Source organism: Theobroma cacao, chromosome 4, assembly GCF_000208745.1.
Source record: "Theobroma cacao cultivar B97-61/B2 chromosome 4, Criollo_cocoa_genome_V2, whole genome shotgun sequence".
In the NCBI taxonomy this organism is placed as follows: domain Eukaryota; kingdom Viridiplantae; phylum Streptophyta; class Magnoliopsida; order Malvales; family Malvaceae; genus Theobroma; species Theobroma cacao.
The window spans coordinates 28,867,061-28,887,007 of NC_030853.1; the positions used below are offsets into that span (position 1 = coordinate 28,867,061).

A 19,947-nucleotide genomic window follows, 5' to 3' on the forward strand; every position below is an offset into this window, starting at 1 on the left:
TATATATATATATATATATATATATCTATATCCATATATGAGAAAAGCCAGCAAAGAGGAAACAACTACAAGCTTGAGAGAGATCCTAGTAAAACTCCCAGTGGTTGCTCACAACCTTTCCATGCCCTTTCTTTCTTTCTAGTTCGCACATAATCTTTAGTCTATGATTTCTACAGTTTCTTTTTTTTTTTTTTTTGAGGTTAGGCCTTCAGTCGTTTTCCTCTAAACTATACATAATAATAGCCATTAAGTAGAATAAAGAATTTGGCTACTTGCCCTTTTTTTTTATATGCAAGTTGCAAATGTTTAATGGTATTATTATCAATGTTTATTATTGGCTATGGGCTGCATTTTCATTTTAGATGATACAGCAAGAAAGAGTACGTATATATGACATGGTTGTCTGATATATGGGCGGCATGCTAGCACCGGTGCCACTGCCATTTTCATGTTTAATCTTTTTGGCTTCTCATCATTCTAATTTAGAGGTAGGAGGTAGCTACAATGGCACTATGAATAGTAAGAGACAGCATATCGAAGATTTAATTTGATGAAACCAAAGTAATTAGTCTAATTTAGGGTTGACATGCATGATCTAAGGCCCTTAATTAATTGCTTTAGTTATCAATGATCTTCATTTATAACACAAGGCATGTTGCCATCCTCTACTTGATTTAATTTATCCGAAAGTCAAAGTCACATTACCTTTGTATGAATTGTATATACAGTTTTGATCAATTATACAATATTATCCTGAACTCCAATATAAAAGTTAAGGAATGCTCTTTTCAATCTGTTATTAGTGGCATCACGAAGTAAGCAGTGGAAATTAATTTGGAAGTGAAAAGAGATCAGTGAAAACTTGTATACCCTCTCTATGATATGTGGTAATGCAAATTGATCAAGGGTGTACGTGATTTTGCACCTCTCAACAACTAAATGCAACTTGATCCAAGTTCCCCCATTAGCTAATTTGACAACAATTTGTCTACTTTAATCCTCTAACCAATCCCACACAAACACATACATATTATATAATATATACACAATTTTGTTTTTTGTTATAGAATTTAGTCTTTGACTTCTTTCATTGTCGTCATTCCATCACTTTAAAAAAGAAAAAAAAAAAGAAAAAGAAAATCCATAAATCCAATAATAGACCTTTCCTCATTGCATCTTTCCATTAATCCTCCTTAGAACAATGACCAAACTTGGTTGATTTGATATCTAATAAGCCCTTGATTTTATTAGAACCAATAGCCTCAAGGCTTTTGCTTTACCAATCCTTTTTCTTAATTAATGTACATGAAAAATGGGTGAAAATGTATTTAGACAACATATATTATATTTATAGGTTTATAAAATAATTAATCGAGAAATTTTATGATCAATTGAAGTGTTTTATTAATATACACATGGATAACTATTTTTCGTGATTTGAAAATTTTTATTTGTTTTAAAATGATCAAAGTGAAAAGATATATATTAAGTGACACTACATAGAAATTATAAATACAATTTTACGAATTTGATATGTTAATTTAAGAGAGAAATAAACTGTTAATTTAAAAGAAAAACGAACCAAATCAAAATAAATCAGCCTACCCCGAAAGAAAAAAATACCCACAGTCCACTGAACTATAGTGGGAGTAGCTCGAACTTGAGCCTAGCTAATGGTGTAGGGTTGTAAGCCATTAGTGAAGCTAGATTCCTTCTCGTTGACACAAAGACTATATGCTATGCTCCCAACAATGGAAGATCCCAGTCCAGCAATGAGCAATTCATCGAAATCAAATTAGTTTTTGTTTAATTTAAGTTAGTCTGTAATTAAATTGTCTTAATTAATTCTGGACTCATTGATCGAACCAAAATTTTGGAAGCTGTAAGCATATATCTTTGGAGAGAACAATGACAACACTTAATTAGACCTGAATTTGCTAGAAAATTAGTTATTGTTGCCAAAACCAGGCTGTCTTTAAAAAAAAAAACATTATCCGTAATCAAGATGTAAGAAGAAAAAAATGAGAAGTCCCCATTATAAAAATGGAAAATGGAAAGTAAAGAACATAGATACATAATACAACTAATTAAAACACGGCTTTTTAAAGATTTATAGACCAATTAATGGAAGCTATGCAGTCAAAGCTAGAATGATATGAGATCATAAAAGAGATTTCTCCATAGCAAATGTTGGTTTTGATGACAAGGGAAATCCAATAAAGTGCAACAAATATGGGCGAGTCAACATCAAAAACCATTGTGGAGCATCCAAGGTGTGGCTTTGCCTTCTTACAAGAACTTAGGGTGACTTTGATTGGACTAACTGCAACATCCATCTTTGCCATTAATCTATATATATAATAAAATCTATGACATGAACATTGCCTTCCATTGAAGCCTTTGTTGTTTGAAGAAATTATGACCAGAATCATTGTGTTCAAGCTCTATGTTCATGACTTCGATTTTCTATTCAGAAACTCAACGTTTAGAATCGAATTTTTCTTTGGTTTTTCAGGCGGCTGGTGAATCAGAATATGAAATATTTCTATGCTATAAAATGATTTGACATCTTTGAATCTGACTCTTTTTAAGTTTAATTTATTTTCATCAAATATCAAAATTTGTAGATGTATTCTGATGTGATGTTAAAAATTTGTATTGGACTAACCAACGCACATAAATCATAATCAAATATATAGAGTTGGCCATCCACACTATTTAGGCAATAAAATTCTTTTTGGGACCACATTGGATTAGCCCGTGGCACCTCAGTACCATTTTTAACATTGTGTTTAGTGTTTGGAGAGAAGGAAAATGTGTTAAAGGAAAGAAATTGATCAAGGAAAATAAGTAGATGTAGATTCACACGAAAAAGAAAAACCCTTATGTAGGGAGGGATATGAAATAAAATCTCCCAGTCAAAATAAAAGTGCATACAACTGCATTCATTATTCTGAAAGAAATCGTCAGCAAACAGGCTTTGATGTGTAATTTTCAACAATAACTGGTTGAACAGGTTGAATGTAGAAGGAAAATTTTTCATGCAATTTGCAAGAAACCATCTCTACAAATGGGTCGATGCAACATCATCAACATGTTCTTACAAGTTACCACAATTCACTATTTCTAAATTCCAATCCTTTCTTCTTCTTTTTTCTCCGTTCCTTTCACCTTTCTTTTTTTTTTTGCCTCTTTGGTCAAACAATTATATGCTGAAACCAACATTACAACATTCAAAATGTGGGCCGCCTTCAATACGGTCGAACAGCAGTCTGGAATTTCTTCTTATGATGAGCAACCATGTCAGCAAATGGCAAGCAGTACCAGATTCTCAAGATTAAAAAAACAGGACTTTTGTACCTAGACTTGACATTCAAATCTGTGGATGGACCAACTTCATGAAATTTGTGGTTTCTTCAACCACGGACATATCTAAGCATCCTGCAAACAAGATAAGCAACAGCACAGATTCATTAGAAAAATGCTCAATTATGTCATGTCTTGTTTGTTTTTATTCCTCATTTATCGTATGAACACATCAATGTTGCAAATCGTATGAACACATCAATGATGTATGAACATGCTGAATAGCAAGTACAGGATTTTACGAAGGGTCCTCTTTCCCCTTGCCTGTATTTAGCATGACACTGCTGGAATTTTCAGAAAAGAAACTGGTTACGCCCTCAATGGTCTTAAGGTCCCTTCAGTTAGGGCTTTCAGAAAGAGGGACCTACAATCAAGTCGAAATCAAGAAGAAAAACTAGTTTTGTAAGTGATTTTGTGCACAATTGATGACTCTTGTTTTGGTAAATATTCTGGTCATAATAAATAAGGCAAGGAAAGGATGTTATGAAAAATTTGTCAAGTGAAGGATATCATTTCAGGTGAAAACCGTTCAGAGCTTACAACATTCAAAGGGTGGCTTTAAACACTTGAAAAATAAAAAAAGTCAAAACTCCTGAATTTTATTACTGACTAACTATAATTAGAGACAAGTAGGTTCAACTAATCATGCAAACAACTTTAGTACCTTATATCATCCTTAACATAAACATCTTAAGAGCAGATATAATTAAATCTTGAGAAGTCAAAAGCACCTATGTTAAAGCACATAGCATGAGGAATTATAATCAACAGTAATGAACTAATTATGCCATTTACCTAATTAGATAGTATATAATTAAGAAGGAAACCACAAAGCCCCCCACCAGTGTACACATTCTCCGGTTGGACTTCTTCTCAAACACCTAGAGAATAGCAATCTCATCATATTGAACCATTTTTTTATAAGGAGCAAAAGTTAAGTTTAAATAAACATGAGGCCAAAACAGTAGAGCAGATCTCTTTAGATACCTTCTTGAACCGATCCATGGTGCCTGACATTATACCCCTTGTAGCATCCATACTGTTGCCCTGATTTAGAACAAAATCCATTAAAAACAAGAAACCAGTTCTTTTCACTAGAGTTGAAATTTGAGGCTTAATGACTGTAACCTAAATACCATTCGGTCAAGCAAACGATTATGGCTCTCCACCTCGTCATGTATATCACCTGTTAACTGTAAAAAGTTTATAAATATCAAAATTTGGCAAAAGAGTATAAACCATAAAATTTCAGGCCATTTTTCTCCATTTGTCTAGCTTTGGGCGAAGAAAAACTAATACAATTCCCTACAGCAGAAACAATTCTATTTTGTAAGTAAAGGTGCACAAGACTACCCGCGCACTCACATGAGTCCAGAAAAACATGACAAACAGAAGACTCTCTGTGCTGGGATATGGAATGATATAACTGGTATAAATGGCAAAGAGGTAAAATAAACAATGCATATTGACATTGAGGGGCTCACTAGATGTGCTTCAAATTCAACACGTCAATGTCGCCCTCAAGCACTTATACCAGTATAAGTTTGGACCTTTTGGTACTCATGGTGTAGATGTTGGGGAGTTACTTGGGTCATGCCTAGAGGGATAAAAGAACTGGTGGTGATGTGGAATTCTTCATGCGCCAATAATGGAGCTAAAAGAATTTGGGCGTTGAGCCCCTTCGCCATCTCCTGGACCATATGGCTTTTTTGAAATGATGTTGTCTTTCAGAATGCAAGCTGGGACAGCAAGCAGGTATGGGGCCTCATTCACTTGCGAATGGCAACACAGGCAAATGCTAATTGGCCCTCTCAGCATGGCTTGATTTTAGATGTGTACAGACACCCAAGTTGTCCTACTACCTAGACCAATGGACCCAAGAAAAGAGTTGCCATTAATTGGAATAGACCAGTTGAAAGGGCTCTTAAATTCAATGTTGACGGGGCGGCCAATGGCAGCCCAGGGGATGCAGGTATTGGAGGCATCCTAAGAAGTGAAAATGTAGTGCTGGCCAGATTCCCAAAAAATATTGGCATTGGGGACTCAAGTCTTGCAGAACTTCTTGCAATTCGTTAAGGTTTCATTATCTTTGCCTCCTCTGTTTGGGTTGGAAATTTCTCACTCGTCATTGAGAGTGATTCTCTTAATGCCATGAAGTGGATCAAAAGTCCAAATGACGCCCCGTGGAGACTTAGAAAATGGATCTTACACATTGAGAGCTTGAAGAAGATGGTTGGTGATTGGGAAATCTGTCATACGCTAAGGGAAGGAAATAGAGCAGCTGACAATTTGGCTAAGGGGGCTATTCGAAGGGCCCCTGATCTGCTGGAGACCAGTGATGACATAGAACATGGGTTGGCGATTGATGCAGAGTAAGCTCCTCCAAATCAATTTCCCAAGTTGCATTTTCAGTTCTTGTTTTTTATGTTTGTGGAACTTCTACCATTGTTTGTCTAAGTTGCAGTCATTCTTAAGGTCCCAAAATGTATATTGTGGTGGGGATTATGATGCTGGAGGCTCCTCATTGGTTGCTAAGGGATTACTCCAGACTGGGTTTGATCTTATAGGCAACCAGTGGCTTGCCACCTGACCCTTTCTTTTTCTGCAGCCTACTGGATTTTTGTAAGTACTAAGGAGCTGCCTCACTACCTTATGTGGTAGTCTTTTGTAAATCTTTAATGAAATGTACTTTAGTCTGCCCTTCAAAAAGAAAAAAGAAGCACTTATACCAGTATTTCACTGATGCTTGGGATTTTATCATGATGGCCTGGAGAAAAGAATATAGTAGCCCCAAATTTAGCAGCCAATGTATACTAAAAACTTTCTGAAAGATCTGCTTGAGCTTTCTCATGAAAGGTGACTAAAAGAAGCACTATTTTGAAGCTAGCTTAGGATTGGTTTTGATTTTTATCGTTTTTCTAGGTGTGAAGTTAGCTTATGATGCATGCAGTATAAAGGAACTCCAGTCTCACACATCGTAAATGCCAACCCCACAAAAACCCAAGCAGCTAACATATGTCCAGAAGACCATGGTAAGTTCACCTAGATTTGAAAAATACGCAAAGGTTTAGATAGATATTTAACATTTTAAAAGTTTCAAATAATGAATAAAACTGCATGGTAAATCTTCTTTGGCAGAACTTACTCTTTTCAGAAAAGCAACTCTGTCCTGCAAGCTGTCTACAGCTTTGTCATTGTGATGCTCCTTAATTTCGTGTGAGAAAGATGAAGAGGACCTGAGACCACCTTCTTCAAGCTTATCAAAGCCATCGAATAGAGCTGATTTTGAAGAACGGTGATCCCTACACAACAAGTGATCATGCCGCCATTTAGAAAATGCGAAAAAATACAATAGATAAAAGGATCATACCTAACAAACCCAACATTTCTAAAACGAACTTTTCATGCAGGAAAGATTGATTGGGAGGAATTTCTAAAGGAAGATATCAAAATAGTCAGCCACTGAGGGCAAATCAACCATGAATTTTTACAGCAAGTGATACATTAATGTAGCGAATATTAGAAATAACCAAAAGACAACGCAGATAAAGGACAACACCAGAAAGATGAACAATTCGAGCAGAGAATCATCCTATGATCACAATTCTTATCATACGCAGGAATACAGACGAATCAACGAAATCATTTGATTTTTAATTAAACTATATGTCAAAAAAACCAAACACCTAAAAAGAAAGCAACAAATCAAAAACAATTCGAGAACCCAATAAATTAAAAAGAAAAAAAAAAGCTCATTTCTGTGACTAATTTCCCAAGTTACAACATTTTCGAATAATTCATCAATTTAACATTTAAAACACTCCAAATAATTAGAAACTGCAAATTCGAACAAAATGTGAGGGAAAACACCCTAGAAAAATTAAACCAAATAATTGAATTTTGTGAAATCATATTGATGCTTAAATCTAAAGTAAAAGCTAGCGATAAACCCCCCAAAAACAAAACTAACCTTCTATAACTCATTGCTTTTAGCTCCACTTCCTTTCTCCGATACTGCTTTTGATAAATTTCCAGACTCTCGCTGAGGGAGAAAAATGGCTGTCGAAATTTGTTAGTGAGGTGGCGAATTCTATTTCCTTTGCTTTTTCTTTTTTTTTTTTTTTGCTCATAAATTTAATGTGATCTATAGTGTGGGATGGTTGGGCCTTCTTAGAGGCCCAAACTGTAAGAGTAGCGAACCCAAGCCCATGTTTCATTTAATATAAGATGAGATCTTAGAGCAATTAGCGGATTAAAAAAAATAATACGAGGCTTCACTTCAGTTGCTTTGATAGTTAATGAGATCCAACGAGGAAGGTACAAAAACGAGCAGTCCATGCTATCCACTACCCACCTATTCAATATTCATTTGCCACATGATGGCACCTGCTTCGCTGGCGTTTTATGGCTGCTGCTGCTGCTCACCATTCATTCATTTTCTTTTTAAAGCCTGACATGATCCTTGCTTGTCACTTTCCCAAATGAATCAGCTACACATATATGTATATTGTTCAACAAGAAATGGCATGTTGTCGACCATTTTTTGTCTGCTGAGAGCTGAATGAAGAAAAAGAAAGAAAATTTTGATGATGTGTTGATGAGAAAATGAGAAACTAAACTAAACCCAATTTGAATAAGATTTAATGGCGGAAGATTTGCTTTGGGCACACATGCTAGGAGGTTAGGACCACAGTTTGAATAGAATCATGAATTGTTCCTTTCCACTAGGTTGCCCAGGCCCCAGAGTAGGTTGGTAAAATATAAAATATCAGATAGTCATACATAGGATCAACATGTTACTTGCGTTCTCCACTAAAGCTTGTGACAGTGAAATTGATTTATCTCTTTTTCTTATATTTGGACATTTCCTCTTCTCGGCCAAAATTCCACGACCCAGCGTCAACCCTGTCTTCTTTTTCAAGCCTCTTCACCCATCTTACAACCCTCTCTCAGTTTCTTCCTCCTCCTGAAAACTTTTCATTTCACCCCATCTTTCTTTCTTTTCTTCATGGTATGAACTCCGATTAGCAGAGGCATAATAATAGAGGACATCAATAGAGTACGTCGGAAACGATCAGCCCGGCTAACCATGCTAGTTTTTCAAGCATTGGCTAATCCTAGTTTCACAATGCAAATTCAGCTCAGTAAGAGTGAGATGCATCTAATATTTTTTCTCTACTTAGAAACAAAAAATGATAATTACATCTTGTGAACTTATAGGGAACAACAAAGGTGGAATGAGAGCATAAAAGAAGGCCCCGCACGCCACATAACTAATAAGTGGATGTCCTCATCATCCAAGGGAATAAAAGGGATGACATATAAAATGGGAAATGCCAGCCTTTTATATTCAGTTAATATGCATTGCTCAGCTTTCATGACATTAGGGCTCAAGTACAGGATAGTCAATACAAAATTCAGGAGTGCTTAAAAGTTAAAACCAATGATGCTCTTCTTTTTGCATGCTTAGGACACTGAACACACCATCAGCTACTTTCATGTTCCATCCTTACTTTAAGGGACAGCATGCTCATATGATTCTTCTTTTCAGAAACACCGCTATGGACTTGATCTAAAGCCTTTCACGCTATTGAGTAATATATAATGTAGTGTGAATCTAATATTCTCACAACTAGTAATACGAGGAAATGTCTATATCGACGTAAACATCAGTAGTAAACCATCAGTACTGACTACGGGAGTGCAAGAATGAGTAACAAGTATACTGAAAAGAGATATGAGCCAATACATTATCAACTACTCAAATTGATTCCATTAAACTATGATATGCAAAGACAAACGTAGCCTAAGGAAATAGTAAAGACTGTACAGAGAAACATATACATAATCATTAGAGAAGGAAAATACTTCTTTTTGTAAATTAATTGGAATTATATACTTCGGAAGTAAAGACTTCTCATGCCTTCAAAACTAAATACATTAACCAACTTCAAACTTTGATTAATGAATGCCTTTTCATGCGCAATTCAGATATTAACATCTTGTTGAACCTTTAACTGTGTCTTCACATGACTATGAGGATTAAGAAAAATGCTTTACAAACCTCTACAGGTATTCATAAAATTTCAGCAATGTAATCAATTAAGATAAGAAGCTCCATATTGCAATTGCCACTCCATGCAGTCCTCAAAATCAAAACTGCTTGCACAATCCAATAATGCATTTTGCTGATGCTCATAACGACATATATAATTCAACCCAACAAGAAGCTCACAGATAGCTGCTTCAGTCTTTTCCCTATCAGCAAAATACAATGTCTGGAGAAGAAGAACATTTGTCCGAGTAACAATTTGCTGCTGCTCAAAATTCCGCTCACTTTGCCATCGAATCATGTTATGTGCCAATGGAGCAAGCCACCTAAGTATCCCATCCAGAGTTTCTTTCCAATCGTGTGCCAATGGAGCATCATATATCGCCAAATTCTTGACATAGGACTTGAGATTAGTCCTCAGAGACAGTCTCAAACTTGTCGGTAACATCTGATACAAATCATCCCTAGCTTCCTCACCAACCAAATGAGGGTAGCGCAGTAACTTCTCAATGACAATAATTACATTGGCATAATGCAAGGCAAGAGCAGAGCCTCCCACAGTGCAGGGTGTAGCAAATACTGCTAACCTACTTTTAGGACCAAATTGTGCATTATTCAACACACCACACTTGGATTGTCTCTGATCTCCATTCAAAGGAACAGTAAATTGTGGCTGACCAAAATGAGAGCGATTTGGCCGCTCTCTCTTCACCCCATCATTTACAACACTACAACAACCTGAAATCTGGCTACTCCGGTCATCATGATCAACACTCCCATCACCATCATCATCATCGAACCTTGAACCTGAACTACTCAAACTAAGGCAATCTGTGAAAAGCCTCCCAGGACTAGTCCCACACATAAAACCAAAATCCTCTACCCGAAACAACCCAACTTCACCCTTCCGAGAATCAAAACCCCGATGCTTCAAACTCACTCCCCTTTTCTCCACCACACCTCTCTCTGAATTCGCAGGCTGACCACCCCTAACACTACTACTCTTACTGAGGGCCCGTTTCAGCTGCCTTGAAACAACTTCCTCTCGATCACAAAAACCCCCACTAACCTTCCCTGAACCCTGCCCACATTCTCTATCCTTTCTCAAAGCAGACTCCCCAAAAACAACAAGAATCCTAGCAAAAAGAGTACAAACGGTCCTTGCCAACAACTCAACAACCTTATCAAACGTTTGGTTCCAAAGTGAAACATCCTTAAGATGCCTAACATCTTGCTTCTGCCAAATCAATTTTTGCTCAAAAGCTCTCTTACTTTCCTCATGTTGGTTTGCTTGAAACTTCTTAGTAGCTTGCTCTAATTCATTCAAAACCTCCATTTCATTATACAAATTTGCAGTCGAATTAACATACCTCTCCATTTTCCTAACCATTCCTTCCATATCTTTAACTAGAAATCCTAATTCTCTAACATCAATATCCCCATTCAAAATATCTCCATAAACATGTTCAAATCCTTGTAAAGCTGGTTCATTGCATTTCTTGCCTAGTCTAGAGACAACACTGGCGACCTTGTTTAATTCATCGAGCTTTTCAGCTAAAGCAAGGGTAAGGAGGTAATTGTCGTCTGAAGAAATTAAGTGGCAAATGCCTTCGGATTTTAAGATCTCGGATTTGAGCTTCGAGATCTCGGGTTCGGACAGGGATTTGTGGAGATGGATGGTTTTGGACATGACATTGGCAACTTCGAAAGACAAGATTCCAACGGTTTCATGTGTTTTTGGGGTTGAGTTGTTTTGGGTGTTCTTTTTCTTAAAAGAAGGCTCGAGAAGAAGAGCGTGTTTAAGATTAGAACTCACCTGGTTTCCCATTTTAAGTATCCAAGTTTCTGCTACCATTGCTGAAGTTGGGCCGCTGCCAGCTGCTGCCTCCTTTGGGTTTCAACAGGTGAAAAGAAAATATCTCCCTAAAGAGCTTAAAATGGGTTCCAGAAGAACAAGGCTTTCCTTTTTAGTTCATTTCATTTCTGGGTTGAAACTGGAAAGGAAAGGACAGAGGGGAGAGGGGAGAGGGGAGAGAGGAGAGAGGAGAGAGTAGAGAGAAGTGTGAGCGTTTGAAAAGTGGGGATGGGTGTATTTGAATGTGGAGTGAGGGTTTTGAAAGTATTACGTTTGTCTGCCATTGGGAAATTCATGATCCTTTGGTTTTACCATACTATCCCCTTCTTCTTTTTAATATTTTTTTTCTGATTGTAATTAATTATTTGAGTCATTACATCGCATTTGATTCAATAGTTCATGCATAATTTTTTATTTAAAAAATAAAATTTTAATTTTAATTAAAAACCTTACATCTACAATTCATAATGATAATTAAATATAAAATTCCTTTCCCTTATTTTTTTTATTTTTTTTAAAAAATTTGTAATCCATATTGAATGAGCAAGGAAGAGATTCATGGTCCAAACTAGTTTGATATCCTACATTCATTGCATTGAAGTTTCACTTTTATTTTGGTGGTTTGATTTCACCACCAAAATGGTTGGAACTCATGAGTGCCTTGATATTAAGTAGATTTGACCACATAAATGGTTCATTTGGGTCAACAAAAGAGAAGCAACCAACCCAAACAAACACATCTACAAAGTAGTTTGACTTAACCCCCCGACACAAATATTTCCCTCATTGCATACATAGAGCAAAGACCATAAATACTTTGATGTAGCCCCATTTAATGGAAAGTGCATTAGATTTGCATATAGATGATGATTAGTTAGGTTTAAAGCAAAGATCCCAAAAGCAAAAACAAAAATTATATCATTCCCAAAGTCAATTTGTTGCAAATTATGAGTATCAAGTCAAAGGGTACATATGTTAAGCCCTCTGAGAAGAGTTTCTTCCATGGGAGGGCAAAATGTAAGGTAAGAGAAAATGTTGATTGTGGGACCTTTCTTTCTTAATGGCTTGAGAAAATATTTACTTGCAAGTTTGAAACTGATGGAAATTGTCCATTTTTTTAGATGATTTAGGTGTTACCTGCTCCTCTTTTCCATTCCTTTTGCTTTGATAATCACACAGCCTTTGGGCAAGTTGTAACTTCTCCATTAGGCCAACTTTGATAAAACACAAAAGTGAACCCTTCTTTTCCCCTCTCTTTCTCTCTCTCTCTCTCTCTCTCTCTTCGTTCTTTTTTCTTCTTNCCCTCTCTTCTCTCTCTCTCTCTCTCTCTCTCTTTCGTCTTTTTTTCTCTTTGTTATCCTTAATCCCACGCAAAGGGCAAAACAATAAGGAACACTAATGATTAGAATTTTTGGTCTAATCTAACAAAAAGGAAGTTTTGGGATGGAAAAATGATGCAACTAGAATAAGGGAGGAATTGTCAACAGTTAACCAATAGTGGGAGCAGGTGGCCTGTTTGTGTTACTTAGGACTTATATTAGGCGCCGCATGGGTTGGCCACCCTAAACAACAGGTCCAGAAACGATCACATACTGACAAAAAGAAAGTCTGGGATGGGAACTAATGCATTTCCAAGCTTTTAGCCTTAAGTTATGGGGTTGTGGCAATTCCCATTCCAATTTGAATTTCCTCAGGTCAATGACATTAATAAGCTATGATCCTACATTTCTAAATATAATGTTGGGGCTCCTCACTCTCTTTTTTCAAATTAGGGACAGGCTGACAGATTGGTAGTAAGCAACAGCTATGAAAGCCCCACGTTTCTTCCACTAAGATCCCAAACATATGCCTAATAGAATTATGTGAAAGTGGGTTTATTCCTATGTTTCTAAAGTACTTGCCCCCTTGTTTAAGTGCTTCAAGTACAAAATCCTGCTGTTCTTTTGTGGTTGAACAATTCTTTGGAAAAAAGAAAAAAGCAAAGGATGTACAGCTAGCTGCTGGCTGCCGCTGTTTATTTTGCACTGGTACTTTGTTGGGAATTGATAGAGGGAGGGGTCCCAAGAGGAACTTTAGGTAGAAGAGAGAGGAACACGTTCCCTTTCCCTTTGCATTTCATTTTCTGGCCCTTACCCTGATACCCTCTTTGCTTATCAATTGATTTCAACATGCCTAGTTGGCCTTGTAAGCCTTTCCATTTTCCTTTTTATCTTCATCTTCCTTTCTTCACAAAAATGAAAACCAAAAACTTCAAAATAAAGCAATCTCATATAAACTTCATCGGTCAATACTATTAGTTATATATCCGAATTTAAAAGTTTCGAATTTAAATACTAAAACCGAAGAAATGTAATTTATGAACTTGGAAAGATAGTGATGATGGCTCCATTTATAAGTAATTGATAGGCATCCTTCACCTGTTCCAAGCATATGGGACCCTGTTAACCTATCCAACCCAAGAAAAAAATAGAGTTTAGAGGAGAAGATGCGTTGCAAAGGAGTAATCAGCCAAGCATAAAGGGTTGGTGAATGGTGACAATTTCCGTCCAATACTTTCCTGTAAGTTTGTGTTTGGACTAACTTTTATGTGCAAGGAATAATGGAATGCATCAACAAAGAGTCAAGAGTGCTGAATTTGTCCCCCACACACTCTGAATCACTCCCTTGGGGTCGCTTTTTGATGCAGAATAATTATGTGGAAAGTCACTGTCATGGATGGGGATGGTATTGTTTTCTTTTTTTAGGGATTGTCTTAAAGATTAGATTGTGTTCATCTTTTTGACTAACCGATTGATTAAGCAATTGGGTGATTGGATCCATAATAATTAAAGTCTTCAAAGTGTAAAATCACTTTTCCTTCGGCAATCAATCAAAGATTCCTTCGTCAAAAAATCTTTTGATAAAAGTTTAGATTAAGCGGGAAAATGTCATTTTTTTTATATTTTTTTTCTTACATTTTTTTAAATAAGTTGAGAATTTTAATCTTTTTTTTATTAAAAATGAGATTAAAATATTATCCTATGTCTTTTTTATTTCAGATTAATTTATTAATTTTTTAAATATATTTTAATAAAATATACGGTAATTTTCTCACTCTATCCATGAAATTTAAAAATTTTATGGATCATTTTAGTGGATAAATTTCGATTCAAAATAATCATTAAGAGTTTTTAATTTGTTAGAGGAATATAAGATCCACAATTGGTAAGAGATCAAACCCAAAGATGGGTTAATTGATCCAAACAATTCATAGATCGTGGGTGAATAAAGGCTTTTTGGACCCAAATCTTATTTCAAACTCTCAAAATGGACTAATTAAACTCCATACGTAAACCTTTATTTCCATTCCTTTAACATATAAGGAACTTAGATTTGGTGCAATATGATGGGAGCACCGTGTTGGGGTTGAAGAGTAATGACTTGATGAGGAGCATGGGTGTAAGAAGGGGAGAGCTCGAACCAGAAATGTTGAAGAATCATAGCCAGTGCCATCTTTGCTTCTATCATAGCAAAATTTTGGCCTAGACAAAATCTAGGACCCCAACCGAAGGGATAGAAGGCGATTTGATCCTTTGATGCTTTGGAAACTCCTTCAGCAAATCTCTCTGGTTTAAATTCTTCTACATCATCTCCCCAGTATCCTGGCTCATAGTGAATCAACAATGTCGGTAACTGAATGTCTACTCCGGCGGGAATCGAGATTCCTCCTATGCTAGTTTTCTTGCTAGTATGTCGACCCAACTTAGTTACGGGTGGATAGAGTCTCAGGACTTCATGCAAGATCATGGATACCTGCAAAATTTCAAACAAAATAGGCTCGAACTCACGCCCTCTTAATCTTCTGCCAACATAGGCCTTATTTTCAGAAAAGTGCACTTACAACTTTGAGATGGTTTATGCTTTCGGCACTAGGAATTCTCTTTCCACAGATTTGTTGAACCTCTTCTCTTGCCTTTTCTTGCCAATTTGGGTACATGGATAAGATGATCAATGTCCATGTGAGCCAGGTGGCCGTGGTCTCCTGGCCAGCAAAGTAGAACAATTTGCATTCCTCTATGACATCTTCAACAGTCATCTCATATTCAGATTGTCCTTTGCACTGTAACAACAAGCCTAGTAGATCATTGTTCCTGAATTCTCCATTTCTCATGGCCTGCTCTTTCTTATGGATCATATCCCTTAATGTTGTTTTTATCTCCTTGTCTATTTCATATCTCCTTCTGTTCTTTCTTGTGGGTATGAATCTGTAGAAAACAGAAGCGGCACATAATTTAGGCTCTTTTTAAGTACATACATGAGGTTCTATTTAATCAACTGCAGTAAACAACAGGCTAGAGAAAACAGAGGAATTGAACCTAAACCCAGGAATGTAGAAGGAATAGAAAGCTTCAAGCGCCAAAACAACTTGCTCTTTCTGGAGTTCAAATATCCTTTTTCCCTCTTCATAGCTGCTCCCAAAAGCCGTTCGAGCAATAACATCACCAGCAAGATTATGGAACTCCGGTGCAACATCCAATTCGCAAGACCCTTCAGGACTCACCAACTTTGTCCATCTATCAACTAAGTTACAACAACTTGTTGCAAATGCTGGTACCATTTCCTGTTCACCCAGAAACCATTACTACATGTATTCCAATAGCTTTACTAGGTGAGCGACCTATGGTCCATAACATACTGTTTTTCAAGCGTTATCCAGGAGCAAGTAAATCTGCATTTGTCCCCTTGAAACATGAATTTGGAATAAATGTATGATGAAATTAAATCCATAATATTTCATTGTTGATTGACCATACATATTATCAATGTTGAAATTTGTGGGAAAAATGGAAGTAATTGAATAACACTGCATAAAGCTAAATTATGTTTTTTCACAGCCAATTGAACATCCAAGTTGAAAGTTTGGTGAAACAAACATATTCCATCTTCTTTATTTTTTAATAAACAAGAAAGTTATGCAAAAACGATATTGCCATCAGATTTGCTAATGTTATATGAATGGAGGTTGTAAGAATTTAAAATTGAATAAGCCTATCTGAACTAGAGTTGAAGATTTGGTGCAAGTGGAGGTACCTTCAACTTCTCAAGGTGAAAAGCAGGTGTTATCAGCCTTCTGCGTTTGGCCCATTTCTGGCCTTCCAAAGTTGAGACTCCCAGCTGCAGAAGATCCACCAGAGGGTTTACTGGTGGCTTTACAAAATGACCATTCTTGTCTGTTAATACCAACTTCATCAGCTCAGTGTCCGCCACTATTATACTTGGCCTCGTTTCCTTCCAACTCATACAGATTTTTCCTGTGTCTCATCCACCATTCGAATCCATTAACATTGCAGACAAAAAGCAAATGTGCTCACAATATAACTGCTGTAAATTTTATGCAGAATCACAACTTACCATAGTTTTCCACCATTTGATGGATGAACGGTACTACACGTGGCACGATATGGTGATTCAGAGTCATGGGTTTGGACCTTGCTTCCTTTGAGGACCTGACAACTTCTTTAGTGTCACCATGCAAAAGCTTGTAGGAAGTTCCTTTGATTCCTTGCTGCCTGAAGTACTTCTCCAAGCTTTTGGGTCTCCACCAAACTACATATATTATTCTCAACACTGAGTAGAGAAAAAGTGATGCAGCTGATAAAACAAGGGTGCTAATGAAAATGGAATACTCCATTTTCTATTCGCTCTGCTTCAACTTTTGTTAAATTAAATAACCTTAAATTGAAAGTATGTCTCCACTCTCAACTTATAAACAAGGATTTTATAAGGCTTGTTTCTGAACTATTTGAAAATGACATCCACATTCTTTTCAACCAAGAAAAAAAGTTTCATGGCTTTATACTTGTGCGTCAAGGCAGACCAAGGGGAGTTTGTCTCACCTCGTGTCTTCAATTGCATTGAAAAGAAGTATCTATGTTGACTTTTGAGGAGAATTGGAAAACAGACAAGGAAAAAGTGAGTGTGATTGCCGTGAACCCCAAGCGTATGGCCATGGGCGGACCCATGTTCATGGGACACCAATCAATTTTTTAAAAAAATTGTTTATTATATTATTTGTTTAGAAATTTATATATTTAATAATATTATCAACCTATTAATATTTTTGTAATTTTGTAAAAAGTGGGTCAAAAGGTAGATTTTATTAAAAAATTTATATATTAATAATTTTTAAATATATTTTTAAAAAATAATATTTAAAAATTATCAAAAATTAGATTTATAAAAAAATAATTTATATATTAATATTTCAATTCTACATGAAAAGATAAAAAAATTTTCTTTTATAATTTAAGATTTTATTAAAAGGTCAAAACCTAAAGTATTTTCTCTCTTCAAAAATTCAAGTCTTACTCTTAAGGCTTACAGTGACTTTTCTCCTCTCGATCCTTAACTTTGTTTTTCACTCTCTCAAAACAATTCAATTAAGCTTTGATTGTAAATAATTTTCAAGCCAAGTTAAGTTTTTAAATATTTTATATCTAAATATTTTTTGATTAATTTGATAGTTTTGATTCATAATTATAAAGCACAAGCTACACAATCGAATGAGTGACGAGTTGATGAATGATTGCTTGGTGACATATATTGAAAATATGTATTTGATTGTGTTTCTACTCACACTATCATACAACGTTTTCAAAATATGAAAAATCGTCATAGACAATTATAATTTTTTTTAAATATTGTTACTTTGAAGTATTAAATAAATAAATTGAATTTACATTTTCTTTAATTGAATGTTAAAACTTCTACTTTATTAATTTTAACATATTTATTTTTTAATTATTATTTTAATTATGACACCACTCAAAAAAATTTCTAATCCACCTCTATGTATGGCTAATGGCCAATGTAGAACAATATGCATTCCTCTATGACGTCTTCCATAATCATATCATTTTCATATTGTTCTTTGTACTGTAATAGTACTAGATTCTCCATTTTGCATGACTTGCTCTATTTAATAAATCATGTCTCATAACATTGTTTTGATCTCTCTGTTTATTTGAATATCTCTTTTTGTTCTCCTTTATAAATGTAGATGTCCAATTTTGGTTAATTATTATTTTTTTTAAAATACTATTTATAGAAAAATTATATCAGGGGTGTCCCAAACGCATAAGCACCCAAGGGTGTTTCAAACGTGGAAGCACCCAGGGGTGTTTCAAACGTGGAAGCACCCAGGGGTGTTCTAAGCATAGAAGCGCCCAAGGGTGTTTCAAGTATGGAAGTGCCCAAGGGCGTTTCAAGGGCAGAAGCGCCCATGGTGTTCTAGTGTTCCAAGCGTGGAAGCGCCCAGGGGTATTCCAAACGCATAAACGCCTAGAGGTGTTCCAAGTACGGAAGCGCCCAAGGGCATTCCAAGCGTAGAAGTGCCCAAGGTGTTCTAGTGTTCCAAGAATGGAGGTGCCTAGGGATGTTCCAAACGTGGAAGCGGCCATGGGTGTTCCAAGCGCAGAAGCGCCTAGAGGTGTTTCAAGGGCAGAAGCGCCTAGAGTATTCCAAGTGCGGAAGGGCCTAAGGGTGTTCCAAGCATGGAAGCGCCTAGGGGCATTCCAAGCGCATAAACGCCCAAAGGTGTTCCAAGCACAGAAGAGCTTAGGGCGTTCCAAGCACAGAAGCGCCCAAAGAGCGTTACAAGCACAGAAGCACACTGAAACAAGCATACAATAGCTATTTGTACGAGGAAGTGAAAGTAACTCAGAACAAGTGGTAGAGTTCATGAGTGACCTTCACATTTAGAATGTTTTAGAGAGTTTGGCTTGGTGGCTCAACTATGGAGATAGTTAAGAGGACTTCCTCTTAACATTTCCTTGAAGTACATGTGTTTTACCCTTTTCTCTTTCCTTACTCAAAAATACATGTGACGCACTTTCAGATGCTACTGCTCCATTTATCAAGAACTTACGCCTATTACCTAATTACGTGATCATTCTTTTAATATCTTGTAAACCGTTCTTTAACTATTTTTCCATGACAAGCACGTTCTCCCATTATTGAACGTGCTCTCTTAAACAACTCCTAAAAAAGCGTTCCTACTTAATATAAATATGAGAACTTGGAAGGTAAGTGTGGATTTTTTTGGGAGACACTCAATAGAGATTACTCTAGAAAGCTCTTTCTAGATTCCTCCAAGTATTTTTTTTTTCAGCTTTTCCCAATCACCGTTATTCGTTGCCTCTTCCACCTTTTCTCATCCCTCACCACTTGCCACCCAAAGCACTTGCGCTTCAAGGACTACTTCAGTCTTCCTCTCTACCGCTTCTAAAGCATCCTGATTCACTCATTGCAACACGTCCTCTCTCCCTAACCAAGAACCCTCTACAATAGATATAAATTTGTAGAAACCAGATCGAATGTATAAATTAGTAAGTCTAGAAGGACATATTCAATCGAGAACAACAAACCAAACCTTGTCATACCACCAATGATCGAAAATACGAATTTGTTGCAAATGCTCGTATCATTTCCTGTTTACTAAGAAACGATTAGTGCATGTATGGCCATAGTTCTGCTGGGTGATGAGCTACCTATGGTTCATTATATACTTTCTTTCAAGCAATATCGAGGAGAACGAAACTCTGCATCTTTTTTTTCCCTTGAAACATGAAATTAGTATTGAATTTTTTTAATTTATTCTTCCGTTTGTCATAGAACCAATTAGTACATGTATTTA

General features: G+C 36.2%; 3 protein-coding genes across 4 annotated transcripts; all 3 read right to left on the bottom strand.

Annotated features, from left to right (window-relative positions):
• Nucleotides 2,872–7,485, bottom strand: LOC18603164 (bet1-like SNARE 1-2). Of its 2 annotated transcripts, XR_001927701.1 has the most exons (7): nucleotides 7,337–7,485; nucleotides 6,512–6,668; nucleotides 4,503–4,559; nucleotides 4,354–4,413; nucleotides 4,162–4,247; nucleotides 3,361–3,441; nucleotides 2,872–3,281 (listed from the first exon to the last, which is right to left on the bottom strand). XR_001927701.1 is itself a non-coding variant. In XM_018120322.1 (6 exons), the coding sequence occupies exons 1-6, from the start codon at nucleotides 7,348–7,350 to the stop codon at nucleotides 3,417–3,419; spliced, it is 399 nt and encodes a 132-aa protein (XP_017975811.1). In that variant the 5' UTR covers nucleotides 7,351–7,485; the 3' UTR covers nucleotides 2,872–3,416. The 2 variants fall into 2 exon arrangements, 1 of the variants encoding a protein (XP_017975811.1); XM_018120322.1 differs by having other exon boundaries at nucleotides 2,872–3,441.
• On the bottom strand, nucleotides 9,105–11,514 carry LOC18603165. The gene has a single exon (XM_018118638.1). It carries the CDS (start codon nucleotides 11,271–11,273, stop codon nucleotides 9,465–9,467), a length of 1,809 nt encoding a protein of 602 aa, XP_017974127.1. The 5' UTR covers nucleotides 11,274–11,514; the 3' UTR covers nucleotides 9,105–9,464.
• LOC18603166 (cytochrome P450 CYP72A219) lies at nucleotides 14,534–17,007 on the bottom strand. The gene is made up of 5 exons (XM_007034981.2): nucleotides 16,665–17,007; nucleotides 16,344–16,564; nucleotides 15,629–15,873; nucleotides 15,154–15,517; nucleotides 14,534–15,065 (listed from the first exon to the last, which is right to left on the bottom strand). Exons 1-5 carry the CDS (start codon nucleotides 16,942–16,944, stop codon nucleotides 14,640–14,642), a joined length of 1,536 nt encoding a protein of 511 aa, XP_007035043.2. The 5' UTR covers nucleotides 16,945–17,007; the 3' UTR covers nucleotides 14,534–14,639.

Coding starts and splice junctions, on each gene's coding strand:
- LOC18603165 (XM_018118638.1), bottom strand. CDS start 11,273: ATGGTAGCAGAAACTTGGATACTTAAAATGGGAAACCAGGTGAGTTCT.
- LOC18603166 (XM_007034981.2), bottom strand. CDS start 16,944: ATGGAGTATTCCATTTTCATTAGCACCCTTGTTTTATCAGCTGCATCA. Junction 15,518..15,628: donor TTCTACATTCCTGGGTTTAG/GTTCAATTCCTC, acceptor TGTTTTCTACAG/ATTCATACCCACAAGAAAGA. Junction 15,066..15,153: donor GCATAAACCATCTCAAAGTT/GTAAGTGCACTT, acceptor GAAATTTTGCAG/GTATCCATGATCTTGCATGA.
- LOC18603164 (XM_018120322.1), bottom strand. Junction 4,560..6,511: donor GAGTTGCTTTTCTGAAAAGA/GTAAGTTCTGCC, acceptor AACTTTTTACAG/TTAACAGGTGATATACATGA. Junction 4,414..4,502: donor ATCGTTTGCTTGACCGAATG/GTATTTAGGTTA, acceptor GTTCTAAATCAG/GGCAACAGTATGGATGCTAC.